Genomic DNA, 25,004 nt, shown 5'->3' on the forward strand with positions numbered 1-25,004 from the left:
AGTAAACTGTATAAGATCCTTCTCATATTCGCGTATTCGCATGTGACGTTGTGTCCAAATTTGAACACAATCGGTCAAGTGGTTTCGGAGAAAAGTGGACACCAACCCACATGCCCTTTTTACATTTATATATATATAGATGCATCTCTGAGTTATTTGTGGGGTCTGCCTGGTGTTTTTACATGAGTAGAATGTGTGCTTTTAGTATAAATGCATGTGTGGGTTATTCGTGGGGCATAGGAATTCGTTCATTCCCCCCCCCCCAAAAAATAGTCTGACCCCCCCACAAGGTCTGAGGGACAGTGGACCGGCCCGCTGCTGAAAAAGTGTGCTGACCCCTGGCTTAGAATAAAAACCTCACAGGTAATTAGAATGATTCTCCAAAATTTAATCATCAGAGATATGAGAAGTAAAGAACCACATGGAGTTAGTTAGAAGTCACCTTTTTATTTTTATTTTTTATTTTCTTCTTTTTCTTTTCTCTTTTTCCTTTTTCTTAGGAGAGTATAGTGCTTATATTTTTGACTGCAGTTCATGTCATTATGTTTGTATCTATATTTCTGGCTTTATTCTGTTTATTTGTATGATTTGGGTTTTTTTGTGTTTAATTGTATGATGCATAAGTATAAATAAAGTAAAAAAGACTCCATGAGCCTGATATTCCTATCTATGCTCTAACCCAACACCCTTGACAAACTACAGTTCTGGGTGGGGTGCATTTTCTGGTTCACCTCAGGAAGCAAGGTGTCTTGGGCCAGCTCTAGTTCCCCATTATAACTTTGGGTTACAGCTTTGGGTTAAAGTTACAAGCCATACTCGTGGCCTGTTTAATGACCACAGTAGTGCTGGCTGTGTGGATGTGGGTGTGGGTGAGACAGTGTGTGTGTATTTTTATACAGTATATGTATGTATTTTAAAAATAATAATCCTCATCATTCTTCTCATTGGCTCATCAAAGAAAGAAAGAAACAGACAGAAAAGCAAGTTTGTTCATTTTTCATATATATATATATATATATATATATATATATATATATATATACACACACACACACACACACACACACACACACACACACATATATACACACACACACATATATATACATATATATACATACAGTGGTACATCTAATTACGAATTTAATGCGTTCCGAACGCACATTCATAAGTTGAAAAAATTCGTAAGTAGAAGCAACCCTATCTAAAAATTCGTAAGTAGAAAAAATCCTATCTAAACCGCATCCAAGATGGCGGATGGAGCTCCATTCATAAGTAGAAACATTCGTAAGTAGAGTTATTCATAAGTAGAGGTACCACTGTGTATATATATATATATATATCCATGACATTAGCTGTAGTTCTAATACTATTAGATCAAATAGAACTCCATTTATTTCAGTTGGGTCTTCTTACAGGCACACATATATGTGAAGAGGATTAGGGTTTTTTTAAAATACAAAACTCATTTTAGAAACAATTCCCCCCAAACCACTACTATATGCAGAAATCATAAGGGTTATGTAACTCTTAGTCATGCATCTGCTTTAAAGTAGCTCTACTTTACTTGGTGGTACATGAGAAAACTTTACAGACTGTTGTGACAAGGCCAAATGATCCTGTTTTGGATAACGGGGAGGTATAGAAAGCGAACAAGCATATGAAATACTGTGCTAATTCTAAGACAGGTTATTGTCAAATAAAAGTTTCAGAGTTATAACCACCCTGGTATCCGTGAACGAGAACAAGGCTACAGTTAGCCAGTTGTGTGGGGAAACCCTTTGAACAAGAGGCACTAGTATTTTGCTAGAGTTTATCTTTCTTCACTTTCCAGTCCTGGAAACCACTTGAACGGCCTTGATCCATTCTGTACGTTCTGTCGAGGTGGCTGCTTGCAAGACGTAGTGGACCTCGTTTGCGGTAATGATTTCAAACAGGTTCCCCCCAACATCGTTTTTCTTGCCTAAGTGTGAGAGAAAGAAGACTGTGAGCAAAGGAGTCTGGGAGCAGTTTCAGTTCTTCTGGCTCAATGGCCTCTTCCATTTTCACACGACTGTTGCAAACACAATTGAAATTCTTCCAATTTCCACGTAGAAAGTCAGCACTACATACATACCGTATATAAGCCTGTTTTTCATTTGAAATTGGGAGTCATATCTAACAGCATCATGGTTAGCTAAGCCAGTGACCCAGCATGGTTGGACTCTAACTTGAGCCTGAGCCACCACTAATGGTCAGAAATTGTGGTCGTTGTTCCCACCCCTTTTTTAAGCCTCTCTCATGCTCTGTTTAGGCATGCATGGATATTGAATACTGATATTGAAAAGACAGAATAAATCACAAGAAAATTCTAGCCAATACTGGGTTTACCTGCAGTCAGATTTAAGCAAACATGAACAGATCAAAATGCCTTTATGACAAGGAAATAGAGATGGGGGAAAACATTCAGTTCAGCTCACATTCAATGATAATTCTATCTAATTGACATATTAAGAGGGAGATGCTGATTTTTTTCATGTGACTGCCCCAGTTTGGGAATCAACAAAACTGAGTGTCTGAGCCATTTGCTTCCAGGCCTTGAATATGTTAAGAAGCAGGGGTCACCAATCTTTTTAGACCACCAAAATTCAATTTTGAATTTTGAAAGCGTGTTGGGGCTGCCCATCACAAAATGGCTGACACAGAGGGGATGTGGTATAACACAAAACTAGAGTGGCAACCGCCCCTTGACCAGGGCCGTCTTAAGCATATGCGGCGCCGAGGTGGAAAGATCCGCCTGGCGCCCCCCCCCCCAGGTTGCCCAGAGTTGTTGTCAGCCTTTTTTAGGGTGCTGAGACCACACTTATCTCTGCTCAAGAAAAGAAAACAGGAAACATAAGGAGCCCAGCGCAACAAACCAGCCCGAGGCGTCGGCGACTGAGCAAAGCCAGGCGCCTCATGCTGTAAGCAGTGTGCGCTGGGCAGGCCTCTCCACGGCCCTATGCCAATCCCAGGCGCGCAGGAGGGCGGAGCTGGCTGGCTGCCTCAGCACCTCGCTGGCTTGCTCACCCCCAAACTCACAGTGCAGAGCCGCCCGCAGCAGAAGAGCCCGTCGCGGCGCTCCAACCAGTGGACGGGCTCTTCCCTGGACTCCATCTCTCGGGCCCTAGACTCTCGACCTCGTGCCCCTGAGAGTCTGGCCCCCAGGTGTCCCGCACCCCTTGCACCTATGGTTAAGATGGCCCTTCCCTTGACAATCTTATGCATATGATGGAAAGTCAGCTATACACTGCTCTTCCTGACGGATGCTGTTGCTGTCTAAAACCAAGAGACAGCATTCCTCAGTACCAGGAGAAATCTACAAGGCAGCCATACCACTCTCGTTTCACAGAAATCTCTTAGAAGGTATCGGCACATTTTGCTTCACAACTTTCTTTCTAAGAGGACTGGAGACTTCCAAAGAAAGAAAGAAAGAAAGAAAGAAAGAAAGAAAGAAAGAAAGAAAGAAAGAAAGAAAGAAAGAAAGAAAGAAAGAAAGAAAGAAAGAAAGAAAGAAAGCCATGTCTAGTGGCACCACCAGAAGTGTTGCAAAGACTTCTTAGAATGAGGGATTAACATGCATGGCATGAGGGACAGTCTTACCATCTGGGGCATCTTCAACCGCTGTCACCACACAACCCCTCAAATGAATGGCTCCAAGTGGCTCTTCCCCCTGAAATGATTCAAAAGCAAAACTCATTCTGGAAACCATTTTCACTTCCAGCTGAAACCAACACAATAGAAATTATTATGGCCATCAGTGTGTGTGTGTTTATACAGGCTATGGTGTCATCTAGGAGGAAATCATGAAGAACCTGAGTCTCTTATCTTGGTTAAAAACTCATTTTGGAATGAGATGGACATGGCTATGGCTATGGCTATGGCTATGGCTATGGCTGGCTGTGTGTGTGTGTGTGTGTGTGTGTGTGTGTGTGTGTGTGTGTGTGTTTTGACACAGGCTATAGGCAATCGAGGAGTAAAACCAGAAAATTGGGGTTCTTCAGTGTAGAAGAAAGGTGAAGGAAAGTAGGTTTCACCGGGAGTTATTGACATTGTTATTTCCATGTGGAAATAACGAACAGGGTTTTCCCCCCCTCTCTCTCTGGCACATAACATTAGAACTCAGTGTATTGGCAGGAGGGTCATAACAGATGGAAGAAAAACTGTGCTAGAACAACAGAACAAGCCACAAAAGTTGGGGGATGGGAGCCACTTTGCTGACTGAAGCTCATTTGACAAAGGCTTTCTGAAATTGGTGCACTGCACACACCAAAAAATTGGGATACTTCCCCTTTATTTAGTAAATGTGATTAAGCTAGAGGGCTGTTTTAGAACATACAGCTTTTTTGGCTGCATAAATCTATTTAGTTATTTTATTCAGTTATTTTAACTTAGGGCTACCATATGCCCGGATTTTCCCGGACTTGTCCAGGAATCAGCCAGCAGAATGGTGTCCAGGTGGATTTTTGCCGAATTAGCAAAATGTCTGGGAAACCCAGACGTATGGTGGGGAGGGGTATCATTTTTCAAATCCATAAAAATTCCAAGAAAAGCCCTCAAACCTCTTCCTTTTTGTGTGGAGATGTTCCCAAAAAGAACTCAAACAACTTTGACCTTTAAAAACCCCAAAAGACTCAACAACTTTGTCTGAAATTTAACTTTTGGAATATGGCAACCCTATTTTAACTAGCCCATGTTTTAAATAACCATCGTACTGCTGCCATTTAGATTTTGTTCCACTTTGCATTGTATTGCGTTTTTATTACACATAAGTTTCCTTATGTGGGGTTATGCCCTGAAAGGTGGCCTATAAATAGGTTGATAAAATATATTAGAATATAGAGCCCTGAAGATACAGCAGCAAGGATTCTAATAGCAAGAAATTGGAAAAGTGAAATTATCCCTTAAAGATTGAGTGACAATTCAAATTGATAGAGTACTTACAATAAGCAAGGAGAACGGGAACAGTGAGAGGAAACTCAACACAAGAAGTTAATAAGGAATGGATAATAATTAAGGAATAGCTCAAAGGATACTCTAACAATAAAAGCTTCCTGGCAGATATTGAATGAGCCATGTAATATAATGTAATTGTCGGAAAACGTCAGGTTTAAGATGAAGAGAAACAACTTTAGGAAACTGTGTAAATAATAGCTTAAACGTAAAATAGTACAATGGGTTTAGTTGGAAGTCTATTCTTTTTCTACTTATACTTTTATTTCTTTTAATTCCTTTTTTCTTTTTTCTTTTTGTTCTGTTCTTTTGCCCCCCCCCCTTTCTATTTCAATTCTTTATAATCTTTATAATTTATGGAATGTATGTAATGTATCTCGGCATGGAATGTATTTTAAGGTTTTTCTTGTTCAATAAAATAAATATTTTTAAAAAAGAAAAATACTTTTTTTTATCAAGAGGAGAGGTCCCAGCAACTGAACACAATTCACATAAACAATATCCTGCCATTCAAACACATGATTCTGAAGGTGGGTTTCATATCAAATGTCCTTCGGAACGTGCTCCAGCAAAACCACAGAAAATGGGCTTACCCCTGCAGGATCGTAGTAATGCATGTAGGCAGGGTCTTCTCTCAGGACAAACTTTCGTACTTTCCAGTTTTTCCTCCGGTGCCCCTAAATAAGTGTAATGAATGTATGACTTTCATTTTCTGCATTGCAATAACAAATCCCAAAAACAGAACTGAAGAACGCTGTGGTAGCTAAGCGAGAATGTTGTGATAGCTGCACCTAATGCTTTTTTTCTGGGGGGGGGGATGGAGGTGGGGAAACTCACCAAGAAGTTTGTTTGTTTATTGCAGATCCAGTCACATTGTGACACCTCTCTCCCCACCCCCCACCCCCTGGGCAGTGGCTAAAAGTAAGATATTATTAATAAACTCAAGCAGACAGTGATCTGGATTAGAAATGGCCACAACTTTATTGATTACAGATATAGGTGGATTTTTGGCTCAGGCATTGGGTGTATATCTGTTCCAGCTCTCCCCTCCCCCGGGCAAAAAATATATATATTTAATTTTAAAAAGGTACATTCCTGCTCAAAAAATCCCCTGGCTGCATCCCAGGAATGTCAGGAGCAGAGTATCCATGGGTTTTGCTGGAGTTCTGCTGCTTTTGCTGCAATCAAGACCCTAAAAGTTTGTTTTGTTTTATTTTATGTCACCCTTCAATAGAATTCCCACTGCAATTAAAATTGACCTCTAAAACCAATCACCACATATCTTCATTTTCAAAAGGCTGCTGGTACTTTCTTGGGTGAGAAATAGGCATTATACCGTGTTTCCCCTTTTTTAAGACGTAGTCATTATATAAGCCATAGCAGGATTTCTAAGCAATTGCGCGATACAAGCCATACCCCGAAAATAAGACATACTGATAGACCCTTCACCCACTAGCAATAACCCCCCTCCTGCCAGCCAACTCCCCCCTTAAAAATCTCTCCCCATTTTGCTGTCGCTCCACAGACACGTATTTCCTTTAAAAGCTTGTAAAAATGCACCGAACAGCCGTAGCTGCTGGCTGCCGAAGCCTTGTGATTTCTCTTCCCCGTTTCTGAGAGCATTTTTTTAAATAAAAAGATCCAAAAATAATTTTTTTAGCCAAGCTGTGTAAGCTCTACTTGGTGAAGGGGAGAAAAGTGGGGTGGGGAGGAGATGAAGGCACGAGGAAGAAAAGAGGGGCGATTGAAGAATGCAAAGGCTGTTTTCCCTTTTAGGGAGAGACCTCCGTGCGCGCGTCTGTCTCTCTCCCCCCCCCTGCGTCTCTCTCTCTCTCTCTCTCTCTCTCACACACACACACACACACACACACAGCCCACCTCTCGCTTCCCCCCACCTTTCCCTAAATTCCCTTCCATTCAATGCACGTTGATTTCCTCTTAACGGGAATCTCCCGTGTCTGATTGTTGTCTCATTGCTTTTACCGGGCATAAAGCAGCCTTTTAAAAATCCTGCTGCAGTTTTCTTTCTACCTTATGCTGCTTGGTTGTCTGTGGAGCTGCCCCTTTAAGGATTTGTAAGTAGTCTGGATCGCAGTCCTTGCCTTGGGGACTTTTATTTATTTATTAAGGACTTTTTCCTTCGCTGTTTGCGAGCTGCTAAAAGGAGCTGCTAAACGCTGCTTTACACAAAAGTTAAACTGCCGGTCCTAACAACACGTGCTTCCTCACCTCGCTGGCTCAATTGCTTCTCAATTGCTACCATTTACCAAGTCAGCAATCTTAATTGCTGCTTAGCTGGCTTCTTTGTTCTCAGCAGGTAGCTTCTTTGCTATCAGTGATAGCACTGCAAAGTGCTATGTTGTTGGAACTTCAGACAGTCTTGCAGTCTTGGGCAGCTGGCTGGTAGAGATCCTTACTTGCTTTAGGTATAGGCTACTGCTAGGACTGTATCACACAGATAGATTCCATTATACTGGTTTAGATTTAAGAAGCTCCAGTGTAGCAGATTGCTATTAAGTGAGTCCCCACCTTGGAGGAGAGAGAGAGCAGCCCTTCGCGAACATCCCAGGGCCGGGGAGAGAGGGCTGCACCAGGGACGCACACACCTCCCTTCCCTCAGACTCGTAATAAAAATACCGGTACCAGTAAGACATCCCACCAAAAATAAGCCACCCTGTGGTTTTTTGAGAAAAAAAAGTAATAAGACGGTGTCTTAAAAAGGGGGAAACACGGTAGTTTGGCAACTACCGGTACTGCTCTAAACTATTTTCCCCATGAACCATTTGAAAATTGCTAATCACCACTTAATGATTATTTCTGCCTGTTGCAGCAATTGCAATGTGATGTGCTAGATGCTGTACGATCTCTTACTGTTTTCATTGCTTCCTTTATTTCTTATATTTTATTACAATTTGCCTTCCACAGAATTCAATTTGCAATCCAATAAAATGCAAGAAGGAATGAAAGACCTGTGGCAACAGCTTTTACAGGTCAGTTGTAGACCTTAGGCAATATTGTTCAGCCTCAAACTAGCTATAATGCAAGCTTTTCTTGCACCAATGCTTGCATCCAAAAAGCCTCTTAAAAGCGTTTGCTTGAGTAACTCCAAATACAAACCCTTTTAAAAAGTGGTACTTTTGCTTCCTTATGAAACTCAGTATCTCTTGAAATAATTCAGACTGAAGAATGTCTCTAAAGTACTAGAAAGAAAATACAACATTTAGAATTCATTTTCCCTTCACATTTTGGATACTGTGCCACTTATATTCCTGAAAGTGCCTCAAAATTTATGGCCAAAGTTCTACCATGGATTCAGTCTGTGGTCATTTCCTCTCGGTGCTGCAATTTCTTCTTAGGGTTGCATGAAGCAAGTGACAAGCTCAGTGAGTCACATGGTTATAAAATCTTTGATGCCCCGTGCGTGACGGCAGTGTTGCAATTCTGTTGGAATTGGGCAAAACCAGATCCATTGTCACATCCCCCCCCCTGGTGGATTTGAAGGACGCCCTGTTTCACTAGCTGATTGCCACTGAGCAACACAACACAGGATGTTACCGCTACACAGCACAGCTATGAGAGTCAAGAGAGGTCTCAGCATAGGCAGTTTTCCTAAGAAGGTTTATATTTCTGCACTATATCGACTGCTTTTCTGAGCCATCACAGCAAACAAAGTCTATACCAACCTGTTTCAGTAAGCATCCCTGTTTGATCACTGTGCCTCTGAATTCTTCCTTGAAAATCCCATCATCGTCGCTGGAATTCCCTTCACTGAAGAATCCACTGTCTGCCTGTTTTAAGGAAAGAACAAGAACCACGTTGCTAATGTCACCTGAAAGAGTTACTCTAGATTCATTGCTTTGCAATGAAGGTTAAAAACATTTCTAAATCAGATAGCAAATAATGTCAGCATCTCTGCTGAACTTTCCAAAGCTTCCAAAATATGTTTTATTATAGAATAGAGAAACAAATAGGCTGTGAGCTCAATCTCTCCTCTATCCCAACGTGGGGATCCCACTTTATTTGTCACTCTTGTACCTGGATTAGAGACTAAGATTTATGCACCAAATTCCTTTTTCCTTCATGGCAAACAGCATTTTAAGTTACTTCCTCTCCAATGTGATCAGCAGAGGCTCAGAGAAAGTTCTTGCCATGCTTTCTTGTGCACACAAGCCAATATCTGAGGAAAATGGATTGAGCAACCGAAATGCAGAATATGGGGAGTGTTCTTTCTTCCTGTCGCTGGTCACACTGGAGCAGGGTGGGGTGGGATCAAGGGAGGGTTAAATAACTCTTGTCTTCATCTGCATTCTACGAAAAAGAAATTTAGAGTGCCTAATATAGGGAAGCCCTTGTCGTGGAGGAGTGAGTCAGATGGCACAACCAAAATTGTTCAGCAACAAAATATGGCATGTGTTTGTTTTTCTTTCTTTAAAAAGTTGCCAGCTAGAGTTGTAGAATCTCAGGACTGATTATGTGGGAGCTTGCCAACAGCTATGCAACTAGCATTCCCTTAGACAGCATTGGCGAATGAAGTTGGCAATCTAGATAATCATGTACAGTATGCAGAAGACTGAGAAGGCCAGTCTTAAGGCCAAACTAGTTGTGCACTGGTTATAAAGCACTTTCGTCATGAAATGAAGCACACAGGGGATGAAGTACAATGTACCTACTCCTTACTTTCCCACGCTTCATTGCTTAAATCCACGCCACAAGCTCCAATACCAAAAGTCTTCAAGCAGTGGAACAGGGGGAAGTAAGAGGGGAAAGAGAAGGTTCATTCCCTCTTCCACCCATTTAGTGGTAAAAGTAGAACCTCAAACTCATTAGGATGGATGTACCAAAATCTAAGATCTGGTTTTATAGAATTCATTGCAGTGCCACTGTAAGTAGAGTATGGACATGGGGAATGAGTTCCACTCATGCAATGGGACTTTCCCCTCTTTCCTGCCCCCACTCACACACAACCTGTTCTGAGGGCTCCCCTTACTTTCCAGAGCAGATTAGAGGGGGGGAGGAGAGGGGGGTGTCAAGGAGCTGTCAAGGAGCCAGGTCATCCACAGGGTAGACACATATACAGAAGGCACGGAATGAAATTTGCTTACTATTAGCAAAATGACAACAGCAACTCACCAGCAATACATCAATGTCCCTGTTTCATCTTAACTCAAAGAAGGCATTGCCAAAACTAAGCTATAGGTATGCCCTTCCCCTCTAGCCTCTCCCTCTGGGTTCCTCCCAAGTAGACGAAGGCTGCGTTGAGGGGGTGAGGTCCTCCTCTGGGTCTGTTTGGCACAGGACCCTCCTGGAGCAAGGGGTCAGAGGGGGAAGAGAGTCTGTAGGACTGGGACTGTCTCTGCATCCTTGATCACTCAGGTCTCCTGTTTCTATCAGTTCCCAGCTCATCCCTTCTGCTGACTGCTCCTCAGTCCCCACCCCCAGGCTCTGGGCTCTAAGCTGTCATCTTCTTGGGCTGGCAGCTTCCACCTCTCCTCTTGATCCATCAGGGAGACCCATTGCATTAACAGACCACATTCTATGCATGCAACAACTCTGTTGATTCCCACTCATTGGGTTCTGTCCAATATTAGTTATACTCAGCGTAAAGGTAAAGGTAAAGGGACCCCTGACCATTAGGTCCAGTCATGACCGACTCTGGGGTTGCGGCGCTCATCTTGCGTTATTGGCCAAGGGAGCCGGCGTACAGCTTCCAGGTCATGTGGCCAGCATGACAAAGCCGCTTCTGGCGAACCAGAGCAGCGCACGGAAACACTGTTTAGCTTCCCGCTTGGAGCGGTACCTATTTATCTACTTGCTGGACCTAATGGTCAGGGGTCCCTTTACCTTTACTTTACAGAAGAACACAAGGAATCCTATGAAATGACAGCTAACTGAGGCCAGCTCTTACACTTCAGTGATTCATAGTCACTAGCTTTCGGAGGAACGCTGCTTTGCTCTGTTGCTTCTGCTGAAGCAGAGGAATGCCAAGTCACTCTTCCTCCCAAATGCTTTGCAATAGATTAAAGGCTGGGAAGCAGAGAGATATAAATCTAAGTATCCAAGACATTGTATTAAATAAATTGTGGCAGCTGAGGGAAAAACAAACCAATACTGCAATTCTGTAACAGTCAAAGTCAATCCTTGTTACTGCATAACTAACACATCCACTTTAAAAACAGAAGAAAGGATTCTGGTTGAAGGTAAAATTAGATGAATCCTGAAACTTTGGAGGCCAATCAGGTAGCATCAACATTTGAAGATGTTTGCACCAAAGACACCACCTTTCAGCTCTGATCTCACCAACTGCAGTCATGAAAGGTGGTTAATCTGTATTAAGCCATGTGGAGTATATACCCTGAGAAAAAAGTCAATGGGGATTCTATGTGTAGTACCAGGAAATATACATGGACATATATTTCAACACACATGCACATATATACAGTATACACCTACCCTCAGAGACTGCATTAGATGAGACCCTCATATTGCAGTCAGTCTGAAAAGCTATATTTTCTAGGGTTCCCGTGCCCCCCCCCACCTCTGCCGATCCCACAAAGAAGTGTCATGCATTGCTACTTACAAAATAGTAATAGGCGTCTTCGTGGTCAAGGAAGGAAGTTTCTGACAGGCCCTCAACTGCACTCTTGGATATATCTCCAGCAGGCTGAAAATAACCTTCGTTCAACAGGGCAGATGCCAACATTTGACCCTCTTGGCGATTCCTGATAGAGTTGTTTGACAGGAGCCAATCAACCACACAACTACCTAAGGGCAAGGAAATCAACCAAGGTGTGTGAGCAGAAAGGCACAAAATGAAGTACTGCAGACTGCAAGTAGTTAAGCAAATCAAAGAGATATGTTCTCAATTAAATTCAAATTCAAATTGCAATTACAGTTTGGAAATATGAAGCCAGCGGTGACTATATCTGGACTTGGTTTGAGCCAGGCTCTGCAAAATATTCCAATTGCCAGTGAGTATGTAAAATATATGAAGTATTTAGGGCTGTGTCCAGTCCACATTAAATACTAACAAATTTGCTGTGGTATTAGCTTTCAAAACTCAAGCCCACTTCATCGGAAAGCCTTGACCATGAGCATCAGTTGCCATTCCAAAATAGTTGAACCTGCCAGTTCCTGAGAAAAATGTCCTATAGATATTGGACAGAATATGGCAGCATTGAGAGGGGAAATGGTCCAATATCTATAGGACATTTTTCTCAGGAACTGGCAGGTTCAACTATTTTGGAATGGCAACTGACATTGTCCTCCAATCAAACTGCTTCCTGTCGCGACTCCATTTTCTAGCACCTGTTTTACTCAACGGAGCATTTTTTTTTAAAGGGAAAAAGAAGAGCTCTTTACCTGTAAAGCAGTGATTGAAAATTTTCTTGTCTTTTTCCAGCTTCATTTCTCGTATCCCTTTGTCGGGGTCTTTCATTGAGAGATACAGTTCACTGTGCAGTGAGAGAAGTGAGGCAGAATTAGGAAACAATGCTTGATTTGGCTCTTTGGGGTTTAAATTCCTTCTGCAAATGCATCAAAGGGACTCTGCAAACTCCAGTCCTTAATGACCCACTAATATAGCACCAGGTGTGTTCTTTGGGGAGCTTCTATACAGATGAACAAACCAAAAAGAGCACATCATATAGGGGCATCCAAGATGGCTGTTTTAAAACCACCATTTTCATGAGGCCACTCACTGCAGACAGAGGCAGAGCTAGCTGCTCTGGCACATGCTGTGCACCCGGGGAGGGGCTAGCCACTCGTGGGGCGGGACGAGCATCTCAGGAGGGCGCCGTCTGTGGCAAGCGTCCCAGGGGGGTGGTACGGTGATGTCACCCCCCTCAAGGATGACGCCGGGGGGGGGGGGACTGCAGATAACTCAGAGTGGAGCACATATTTTCTGTGTAATAGGAAGACTGTCATCTAGGGCTGAGAAAGCAACACCTGATTGGGAGCTTTTGACTGTCAGGGTAGCTGGTATCGTTTTAATGGACCATTAGCCTGACCGGCAAGAAGGCATTTCATTCTACCTTATTTGGTGAAACCTGAATCATCACTTAAGCATACGGTTTGAGTCCAATGTGTTATGAAGTGGCGATGGGCTTGCTTCACCACTCACCCAGCTGGCAGTACAAAACATATTTACAAGGCAATTACAGTGGTACCTCGACATCTGAAAGACTCGACTTCCAAAGGTTTCGACTGATGAAGTCAACAGTCCCGGAAGTCTTTTCGCCCCGCGCGCATCCTGCACCTGTGCAGAAGCGCAAAATCGTGCTTCGTGCATGCGCAGAACGGGCGCTTCGACAACCGAAGACTTCGACTTACGAAGAGCGCCGTGGAACGAATCGTCTTCGTAAGTCAAGGTACCACTGTACCAGACCCACTTGACAATGTAGCAGACAGGGAAAAGATGTCTTAAGCCAGGGGTTGGCAAGGTTTACCTCGCCTTGGGCCAGTTCACTCCAGCGGAAATCTCTCCGTGGGCTGGATTGCACATGCATGAACGTGCGCCCACAATTTTCGGTGTCTACGCAGATGTGATTTTCAGCGTCTGCGCACGCGCAGATGCGATTTCCAGCACCATGGAAGTGAGTCCCCGCACCACACTGTGCCGGTTTAGCGCAGCACACGGGGACTCACCGAGCAGGCGGCTCAGTTCAGGGGCGGCTCGGGGGCCCAGTTAAACGACCCCTGTGGGCCACTTGTGGCCCATGGGCCTTAGGTTGCCTACCCCTGCCTTAGGCAGGCATAGGAAATGCCTACATCCTTTAAGGAGGCTCACCTTGTGCTTTTATTACTTAGACAACTAATAAGTGGCCTTTCCATGAAAGCTTTTGTCCATGCTACACAGCTGAGTTAATCGTAGAGACATAAGTCTAAACACAGGGTGCTTCCAGGCTGTCACTATTTCCAGGTGGGATTCAATCACATTCCAGCAAATTCAGGTCGTACAATTAAAGTTGATTTGGAGCTCTTGCACAATATATCTTCCCTCAAAGACTGGACTTTTTGCTTCTACAAAATGTTGTGATGGCCACCAACTTGAATGGCTTTACAAAGATGTTAGACAAATTCATAGCATATATTTCCCCTTTCAGAGGCAGGATCATAGCTGCCAAGTTATCCCTTTTTTTAAGGGAAATTCCCTTATGCTGAATAGGCTTCCTCGTGAGAAAAGGGAAAACTTGGCAGCTATGGGCAGGATGGCTCTAACTGCCAGCTGCTGAGAACCACAAGTGGGGAAAAGTGTTGGTCTACTCATGTCCTGCTTGTGGGTTTTCAACACACATATCTACTTGGCCGTTGTAAGAACAGGATGCTGGGCTATATATAGGCTTTTGGACTGAGCCAGCTGTTCTTATCTTCACTTAATCTAAGTGAAAGTCAAATTGCAAGTGGACTTCCTCTTCTGTCAATTAACATTTTAAACTTTTGTAATCTCAGTGCCTTTTTCTAGTCAGGTTCTGAGTTTCTTGTGTGTTTTGGAAATAGGGGAAACAAAGCTTCACTTTATAACAATGACTGAGACCTACATATCTGCCCAATAGCTACTGTCACAGAAAAGCAAAGAAATGATGACTAAATAAAACCAGATGACTAGAACCCAAGTGTGAATGCCATTAAAATAGCTCCACACACACACACACATCCTTTAAATATATTTTTTTTTAAAAACAGCTTTGAGAGATGGGAATTTGGAGAAGAGGATGTGTGTGTGTTTAATCCTTTCTCTACTCACAATTTTAATATGTATTTTTTTACAGGCTCCATTGGAGGATAAACAACTGGGATAGGTGATTGGGGGGAAGGGAGAGGTGGGGAAAGGATGAAGCACTCCTCTACCTTCCCATCACTTCTCCAGCCCACATTTTCCATCTCTCAAGGCTGCTTTTCTTTTCTTTTTTAAAATCATAGCATCACATTTATGCGTAATTAGCTCCTCCGTAAACAAGAGGATATGTTCCTGCCTTTTAAATATTACTTTGAAGAAGTCTATTTTAACAAACCCCAGGTTGATGGTTGTCGGAAGCTTAATAGACTTCCTGGTAGATTTCCTAGAAAATCGTTGACCTCCCGCAATGCACTTAATGGCCTTCTTGATGTCTTTTACCCAGACATCTCTGTCCTCGAGATGAGAGGCTTGGAAGAAGTGGTCCTGTTGCTTGGCAGTAGTGAGCTTCATGACAAACTGGAAGAGAACCATTTCATAATGATTTACACTTGCCCATTGCATAAGGGCTGCATGCACCCTAGACCTTTAAAGCACATTTTCCCCTTCAAAGAATTCTGGGCGCTGTAGTTTGCTAAGTGTTGCTTGGAATTATAACTCTTTGAAGAGCAAATTACAATGCTCAGAATTCTTTGAGAGAAATAATATGCTTCAAATTTTCTCTAAAGGTAAGTGTGTGCGCAGGTTAGATATATGTGGTAGCACAGCTTATATTAACAAGCAACTAACAGAACAAGCATGCATTTGCCTACTCAGAAGTAATTCCTACCAAGTTCAACGGTGCATATGCCCAGGTAGGTATGTATAGGATTGCAGCCTAAAATAAGCAATATAAACTGCTTAAACTGGTCAAGCTGGGAAAGAACTGTAAAGTGGTATGGAACAGGATAGAATTTTTGCACCATTATCTCCTCTTAGAATCATAGAATTGTAGAGTTGGAAAGGATTCTGAGGATCATCTCTAACCCCCTGCATTGCAAGAATATGCAGCTGTCCCATCAAACCTGCAACCTTGGTTTGATCCTGCAATACTGAAATAACGAGGAAACATTCATGCTGATTTATTGTTTATCACAAAGACACAACATAGCAAAAGCTGAGTATCTAATTCATCTTAGGCTAGGGAATTAGCACAATCCACACACTCTTGAAGAAAATAGGGTTGTATCCAAGGAGTGGTCAGAGTAGACCCATTGAAGTTAATGGAGATGACTTGCTTAGGTTCATTAATTTTAAGGGGTTTATTCTGGATACAACAGTTTGAGCTGAAAGGGGCTTGGGATCACATGCATGCCTTCCAAAGTAGGACTAACTATTTAAAACTATTGCACTCATGTTGCCCTTTCTGGGAAAACTGCAATGGTCTAATCATCTTTCTGACTTCTCTGCCCAGACGGATATCTGAGAAAGGCATTGAATCCATTTGTCCCAATCTTGGAAGACTAGCACAGTCTGATCTTGTACATATTGATTTGGAAAGAAATGGTCCCACACAGTTCAGCAACAGTTACATGCTCAGACTGCTGTTTCTCCTAACTGAAGGAGCATTAGTTCCAGCTAACAATTCCTACTGCCCCTTACTCAGATATGTGAGTTTTTCGGCGACAGAGAAACTTTCTCTCTACAATATCAAGAGTCCCCAGTTCTTTATCTGTGTGAAGAACTGCACTGTCAAAGTATAGTCGAGATGCATGCTGGACCTAAATAACTCTGTTTCATGTAAATTCCCATAACAATAAAAATCTGTCAAGCAAGGGCTCGTCCACCCTTCTGATCATCCCATGCTTTGGTTTTCTGCTTTTCCCATCTTTCTAGGCACAGGTCCAAGTGATTTTGTCATTGTCCCACCACAAAATTGGAACAGCAATCCATGAAAAACCCAAAGGCTACTTGTTCTGACTGGGTTACCCCAGAGGAAAGAGGCAGGGCAAATGGAGGTGTGAATAAGCCCGTAGAAAGGAAACAACCAGCATTGTTTTCTTAGAACAGGGCTGGGGAACCCAACAGCTTTCCAGGTGTTGGTAGACTACCATCATCCCTGACCGTTGGCTAAGCAGGCTGAAACTGATAGGTGTTTGAGTCCAACATCATCTGGTTCCCCACCCTGTCTTAGCATTTTGATGGGCTGAATTTGCATGGTATCCTTTCTAAACACTGGGAAGGCTAGTATCAGCTTCTGCAGCCAGCACGATCCGACAATATCTTAACTACAGAGGAAAAAACCGAATCCATAGCTTAAACCCCCCACCTTCCCGCCTGCTTTCTTCGGTGTACTTCAGAAGACATGCATACTCACCATCCTTTTACCAAAATCCTGGCAGGGACTTGTAAAGGTGCTTCCCTTCAGAGGAATCATTCCTTTAGGGCTGTTGTCTGTCTTCTTCTTAAAGTATTCGATTCCGTCTTCTAACAAGACTACCCACATAGGTTTCCAGGTGTTAAACATGCTACCCTGTATGCAAACAAGTTTAAGACAAAATTATCTATGCATCCTGTGACAATGCCAATGAAAGCATTTTTAATGAAGTTGAATCCAAATAAATCCTTATTTACCCAAAACATGTCAGGCACCTATCAATCCCCAAAGACACAAGGAGATTCTAAAAACAATGTAACATACAGTATTGGGGTTATTTATTCATTCCCCCACCCATACATTTAGATCCTTCCTTTCTTCTATCATGGAACCCAATGGTGCCCAAGCTTCTTCTTTGGCGATCACTCATATCCGAGTAAGATGGTATTCCACGAACACGGTTTTAACAGTGAGTCCGTAAGTGACTGTGGAGGCCAATTCTGGATCAACATGTCCTTCCACAGTGTGTCTTCCTCTTAGTATGTTTCTCCCTTTCGTCCTGAGTTTGAGCATGACACCTTTGGTAAAGGCTGTTCTCCAAGTGGAGCGCTTGCAGGCCAGTGTTTCCCAATTGTCAGTGTTTATACGGTACTACATTTTTTAAAAAAGATTTGCCTTGAGAGAATCTTTAACCCTCTTTTGTTGACCACCAGCATTACACTTTCCATTTTTAAGTTCGGAATATCTGTAGAGTAGTTGCCTTGGAATACAATAATCAGGCATCTGAGCAACATGACCAGTCTAACAAAGTTGATGTTGAAAGAATAATTGCTTTGACACTGGTGATCTTTGCATCTTCCAGTCAGGGCCGGCTCTAGGGGTAGGCTGGGTGGCGCGGGGGGCCAGGGCGCCCGGCCGGCAGGGGAGTGCCACGCAGCGCGCAGCGCCCACCCACCAGCCGCGGCAAGAAACAGGGTGGGCCGGGAGCGCCGGAGCAATCTCCGCACCACAGCGCCAGGGCACCCGGCATGCTTGAGACGGCCCTGCTTCCAGTACACTGGTATTAGTTCGCCTGTCTTCCTAAGTGATGTGTAAAAAATTTTTTGGTGGATTCTTTCAAGGAGTCGGAGATGGCATTTATAAGTGGTCCATGTTTCACAAGCATGCAGTAAGGTTGGTAGTACAAAAGCTTTGTGAACAAGCATTTTGGTTTCCCTGCGAATGTCCCGGTCCTCACACACTCTGCACTTCAATCGGGAGAAAGCCGCACTCGCAGAGCTCAGGCGATGCTGGATTTCAGCATCAATGTCAGCCCTTGTGAAAAGATAACTGCTTAGGAACCATTGGGCAGTTATCTTTTCACAAGGGCTGACATGGATGCTGAAATAAAAATAAAAATGCTGACCTTTAATGCTGATGCCTTAAAGGTGCAACAAATGTGCTTTGAATATATGGGGTTGATCTGCCCTTAGGTGTGTATTCCACCTTTCAATGAAATGAAAGGAGTACAAATACAGCAGGCACAGACACAACAGAGAGGTTTGGGCTCCTGCATAAGTCCCCTCTTCCTTTTTTTCAGCTGCCACTGGAATAATGCCTTACTCTTAAAAAATGTTGATGTTTGCTGCAGTGGGCTCCTCTGGGAAGAAGAGCAAGATGCAAATTAAATAAGTAAATTGTGCCTATTCCTAGAACTGGGAGAGGAATTGGACTGACCCAATATTCAAACACCTTAGACAATATAATTTTTGTATCAAATGCCATGGGATCTCTGCAGTAGTCTGAAAAATAATAGGGGAGCAAGGGGTTGGGGGGAAAAGGAGTGCTGAGCATTATGGAACAGTGGTTAGGTTGGAACAGCATTTAGTGGTGACTTGCAATTTCGCAGTTCTGTATAAAGTGTGAAGCAGCTAGCTTGGTTACCTAATTCTCACACTATACTGGCTGTTTTGAGGTTTCTCCAAGAAGCAAAAACTATCATACCGATATATTAAGTAAACAGGCATGTTCAGCTATATGGCTTTAGGACAGGGTTTTAAAAACAAGATGCCCCTGATTATTAGACAGAGACTGGTAATTTGTGATTAGGAAAATAACATATATATGCTCTATTGTGTACCTGTAAGTAGTGGCCAGCAGGATTGCATTGCAACATAAAGCAATTGAAAAGGTGTCTAAAACCAGACCCATAAAGCTTTAATTAATTGCTGCCCATATTGGGGTTCCTGAATTATTTGATTCAATTGTGGTTTGGAGGCATAATGTTGCCTCAGTTCAGAAGCTCTGTACACATTACAGAAGGATGTCATTGCTTGCTGAGGTCAAGGTTGCTCCAAGGGATGGGATGGGAGGCAGAAAGGAGAAAAAGCGGAAGGGGCAGAGAGGGCGCTTTAAGGCTCAGGGACCAGCGTGACTGCCTTTGAATGATGACTGCTCATTTACATTGGACAGTAATGTCACACTGAATGTAACTGAGCTGCATGAAGGACTCTGTGATTGGAAACAGAGACACATTATGCACTTTTAATAAAAAACATATTAGAAAGAAAAAGAAAAGGAAAGTCGCTTTGGATAGAAGGTGTTATGTGAACACAAAGGGCTCTGCTTGTTGCTGTGCTCACTGTAAAAGTTGAGCTCAGAATCCGTTTTCAGTACCAGGGCAACGCCCTGAAACATGTGACATAACCATTCAGGAAAGTGCCTCAGAGCATGCACAGAGTGCCTTGCCCTCACCACAGTACAATTATGGTCACATCACATGAGATCAAGATGCAAAACTTAACAGGCAAATCATATAATTCCCTGCAAGCTTGGGGAGACGCCCCAGCACTTCTCAACTGAAGAAACTGAGAAAACCACAAGGTGCTGTCCCGTGGGAAAGCGAGAAGCGTTCTCTTTCGTTACAATATGTATGCTGTTTGTGACATGTAGTGCAATTCTGAGGACTAGTAGAGAGGTTGCATTCAACCCTGGGTCTGAGATTCTGCCCTCTGGTCACACACATCTACTCAGATTTACAGCCCACAGACTTACACTGAGCTTCCTTGAGTCCCAAGTAACTCAGTAAAGGGTTATAGCTTTAGAGGTCCATTAAAGGTAAAGGTAAAGGGGCCCCTGACCATCATGTCCAGTCGCAAACGACTCTGGGGTTGCGGCACTCATATCACTTTGCTGGCCGAGGGAGCCAGCGTATAGCTTCTGGGTCATGTGGCCAGCATGACAAAGCCGCTTCTGGAGAACTAGAGCAGCTCACAGAAACGCTGTTTACCTTCCCGCCAGAGCGGTACCTATTTATCTACTTGCACTTGACGTACTTTCGAACTGCTAGGTGGGCAGGAGCTGGGAGCGAACAACAGGAGCTCACCCCGTCTCAGGGGTTCGAACTGCCGATCTTCTGATCGGCAAGTCCTAGGCTCTGTGGTTTAGACCACAGCACCACCCGCGTCCCTTAGAGGTCCATTATATACCGTCGATTGCTTTTCCCCCTAGCTTGCTGTTGTTACCTATTCATATCGTAAGGCTTCACAATGCAAACCACTAGGCCGGCCCTGGTTAGGGTCAGAGACAACTGGAGATTTGAGGGCACATCTTGGCAAAGCAGTGTATATTAGCTGACAGGCAACTTTTTGCTTCAGCAGCAGCACCATGAGCAAGGCAAGGCAGCTGCCATTTCAGATCTCCCACAGTGACTCAGACGATGCTGCGTCTGATGACTGCCTGAAGGTGCTGCAAGCTGGTGCTGGGCCTGGTTAGGGGTTCCATGAAAGGGGAAGGGTTGCAGTTCAGAGCATACTGTATGCTTTGCACACAATAGGTTTCCCATTAATCCCTGGGGTGTCCAGGTAGGGCTGGAAAGGACTAAAGTCGTGGAGAGCTGTTGATCAGTGTCAACAATACTGAACTAGATAGATCAATAGTAAGATCGTAGGACTTCTTACATGTATGGGATATCCGTTCGTTGTGCATGAAGGCCAGAGAATCGTTGCTGCCTTCTGCGATACCTTATGGCTTATAATGGCAATTTTGTCCTATTTCATGTAGAATCTGATTTTCTACATTGAAATCGTGGGCACAAAATCTCTTCTTCGGAACTGCTCCTAAAGTTCTATCCTGATATGCATTGTGCACCATCCCAAAAGAGACTTGTGGGGTCTGGCTTGGAAATAATAATTAATGGGAGCTTTCATTTCTGAAGAGCTTATAAGGCTTCAGAGCTTGTGGTGTACATGAGAGACAAGCTGTGTTCTCTAGAACTGATAATCAAATGACTAGGGCTTTCTCTACCCAGCATGCATGCCTGGAGCTTGCAGTACTATTTCTAAGGAAAGCTGGAAGAAGTTTGGCTTTGGAAATCTCAACGCCTGGAACCCAAACTGAGTTCATGTAGGGGAGGGAGGAATTGGTTTCACTTCCTATGGTATACTAGGTTAAAAGGTAAAGGTAAAGGGGCCCCTGACCATCATGTCCAGTCGTGTCCGACTCTGGGGTTGCGGCACTCATCTCGCTCTATAGGCCGAGGGAGCCGGCGTTTGTCCGCAGACAGCTTCCGGGTCATGTGGCCAGCATGACAAAGCTGCTTCTGGCGAACCAGAGCAGCACACGGAAACGCCATTTACCTTCCCGCCAGAGCGGTACCTATTTATCTACTTGCACTTAGATGTGCTTTCGAACTGCTAGGTGGGCAGGAGCTGGGACCGAGCAACGGGAGCTCACCCCGTTGTAGGGATTCGAACCGCCGACCTTCTGATCAGCAAGCCCTAGACTCTGTAGTCAGATGAAAAAGAGGACAGAGCTCCTGTAACTTAAATCATTATATAGAAGCAGAGCTATATTATGCAATTAGTAAAGAAGCAAGAGACCTGTCCTCTTTTGCATCTATAAACATCCCCCCCCACACACAATGTGCTTTTGTTTTAACCCATTGTTGCCAACTCCTTCAATCAATCAAAGAACATAGCCAAGACAGAAGTTCCCTGAATATTATTCTCAAATTAATAATACTTCTTTTCTTTTCTTTTTTTTAGGAGGGGAAGAGATAGAAAACTAGAAGTGTGGCCTCTGGGCAACTTCCCCAAAATACCACTTCTCCTTTCCTTAGAGTCTGTTACACCACATGCCTAAACACAATGGGTGCTCACAGCTGCCCCACCTGTTGAACGCTGAGAGTTGTACCACATATATTCTGCTGGCAAGTCAAGCCCAGGGCCAGCATGCCCCAGATGAGAAAGCCCCATCTGTTGTCAGAACCCAGCCCCAGCCTGTCATGCCTTAAGGTTCAATTTGATGCACTGGGGGGGGCATTGTTACTGGGGACAGAAACCCAAATTGGGTGGGGCTGGAGGTAAAAGTGAGCAGAGCAGACTGGAGATCTATCGATTTGGGTTCTCATTTTTCCAACTTAAGTTCAGGTCATTTCTGCACAAATTTGCAAACATTTATCTTTCTAAACATTTGCAAACATTTATCTTTCTAAATTCTCATGAAGACTTGCTCACATTTTAGTGCAAATTTCTCCCAATAAACAATTTTTTTTTAATGTGGAATTGCTAACACATTATTATTTTTTGCAAAACACCCTCCCTGAATATAATACATTTTTGTATGTTAATATTATTGATATATGTATTTTTTATCCACATTTAACCCTCATGTATTTCTTGGCTAGGGAAGTGGCAAAATTCAGAGAAGTGTGAATCTGGAAGAATGGCTGTGTTTTGCTTTGTGTATTCCCTAAATGCATCTCTTACCTTTGTATAGCTGACTACATTCTAGCCATGTAAAAGTCAGAAGTAGGCAAAAGCATGTGGAGTATGGCTGGTGAGGGCAGTGGCCTGGAGAGAGTCCCAAGGGCCAGACAGAGATGCTTGGGGGGCCACATTCTACCCCTAGACCTGAGGCCTCAGACCGGCACATCTCAGAAATCACTCCCTTCCATATGAATCTGCTTGATTCTGAGGCCTGTCTGGTTTCCCCTTCACCAGCTAAAGTGATAAGGTCTTTTCAGTTGTGGCACCTAAACTATGGAATAGCCTATGAAAAGCCTTCTCCTGCTTTTAAGACTAATTCATTCCAGTGGGCATTTTTTTATTTGAGCCTTTGATGTGTCTTTTGTCTGCTGTTGATAACGGTGTTTATAACACTGTGTTATGACACTGCTGTTCTCTTGTTAGGTTTGTTTTTAATTCATATGAATTGTCCCAGAAAAGTAGGGTATAAATGTTCAAAATAAACTTTAGGCAAAGATGAAGCACCAATTCTTTTGTTCTTGTTTGTGGCACTTAGAATTCCCCAACAGAACAGCCTTATCAGCACACAAGAAGCCTATTTTGGTTCCTCCCTAGCTGTCTTAGTTGGTCTTGTGGTCTGGGCACTTCCTTGCAGGGTTTTCCTACTCATCAAACATTCCATCAATCTTGGGCTATGGGATGTGGGTGTCAATTACCCCGGGGGATTCTCGTTGGCTTGGGGAGAAAGATCATTTGCTTTAAGTTCACTGTCTTCTGTAGTCTCATCCAGCAGCATCAAATAAATATTTATTATTTGTACTTAATGCCTGCCCTTCACCAGCTGATGCCAACTTTTTTGGCTAACCCATCTTCTTGGATTATGATGTCTCTCTATCCAATTTCTCCACAACAGGCATAATTTCATACGTAGAATCATAGAATTGTAGCATTGGAAGGGATCACAAGGGTCATCTAGTCCAACCCCCTGAAATTGCAGGAATCTTTTGCCCAACATGGGGCTTGAACCCACAACTCTGAGATCAAGTGTCTCATGCTCTACCAACTGAGCTATCATGGAAGAGACATGTCTATTCTGTCCCCCTACCCCGCTTGCCATTGCATGCTCACAGAAAACAAAAGGCACTCTTCTATATTTCAAACATTCTAAAACATGGGTAGGCAAACTAAGGCCCGGGGGCCGGATCCGGCCCAATTGCCTTCTAAATCCGGCCCACGGATGGTCCGGGAATCAGCATGTTTTTACATGAGTAGAATGTGTCCTTTAAAAAAAAAAGGATCTCTGGGTTATTTGTGGGGCCTGCCTGGTGTTTTTATATGAGTAGAATGTGTGATTTTAATTTAAAATGAATCTCTGAGTTATTTGTGGGGCATAGGAATCCATTCGTTGTTGTTTTTCCAAAATATAGTCTGCCCCCCCCCACAAGGTCTGAGGGACAGTGGACCGGCTCCCTGCTGAAAAAGTTTGCTGACCCCTGGAAATATTACAGAGGCTTTTATGTTCTATGTAAATGTCCTGTCCTTCTGCCTGAGAGTTATAGCTCTGAATAGTGAGCTCGTCATTCCAGTTTGCTCAGATCAAGCATTTCCCTCCCACAGCTTTTGTCCAAAATGGTTCCCACGTACCTTCTTGACGAGATATCCTTCCCTGATACGCCTGGGTTCTCGCTCGGGTTCCATTGCTGTGCTGCTCCTTCTGATCCAGCAGAATTCAAACGCATCTGACAATGCAAAGGTTTCACGAGCTACATTTATACAGCTGTCACTTTCGCAAATCCCTCTGCTTGCTAATCACATGAAAGCAGGCTCATTTCCCCTTCCGGAAGAAGGAAATGCAGAACCATGTGTACATGGCAAGTTAAGAACTTTTAAAAATATAAACTCATCATAACGTTATTTACACTGAGCTCTTAGCACAAACTGGGTGGGGGAAATAACCACCAATGTATTTTCTTTTTCCAGAAGTCTCAGAGAACAGAGCTTTTCATGTTAAATTAAGTGAGTACACATGTTAAGAGGTGGTCCTGTGGAGTCACAGCCTGGGATATTTGACCCAGACAAAAACAATAAAGTTATCTTAATGGCAATGACCCGGCAGCAATGGTATCACAACAGATCTTTTCAGTTTTGTTTAGGATAAAGAATATTGAGGTAGGATTCTCCCCGGATAACTCTGGCCACCAACTGAGGTTTAGTCAGCAAGCTCTGTTGCCTGTTCCATCCATCATCTTTGGATAGCAATGGCTATGAGCCATGCTTC

The 25,004-nt window shown here is 43.4% G+C and overlaps 1 protein-coding gene across 1 annotated transcript; it reads right to left on the bottom strand.

Moving 5' to 3' along the window:
* Positions 1–1,377: 1,377 nt before the first annotated feature.
* Positions 1,378–24,530, bottom strand: PLEK (pleckstrin). Its single transcript, XM_035110292.3, has 9 exons — positions 24,371–24,530; positions 17,001–17,156; positions 14,982–15,163; positions 12,331–12,422; positions 11,549–11,733; positions 8,655–8,759; positions 5,565–5,648; positions 3,622–3,691; positions 1,378–1,963 (listed from the first exon to the last, which is right to left on the bottom strand). Exons 1-9 carry the CDS (start codon positions 24,422–24,424, stop codon positions 1,824–1,826), a joined length of 1,068 nt encoding a protein of 355 aa, XP_034966183.1. The 5' UTR covers positions 24,425–24,530; the 3' UTR covers positions 1,378–1,823.
* Between the last annotated feature and the right edge of the window lie 474 nt (positions 24,531–25,004).

This window comes from Zootoca vivipara, chromosome 3 (assembly GCF_965207765.1).
Source record: "Zootoca vivipara chromosome 3, rZooViv2.hap1.1, whole genome shotgun sequence".
Classification (NCBI taxonomy): domain Eukaryota; kingdom Metazoa; phylum Chordata; class Lepidosauria; order Squamata; family Lacertidae; genus Zootoca; species Zootoca vivipara.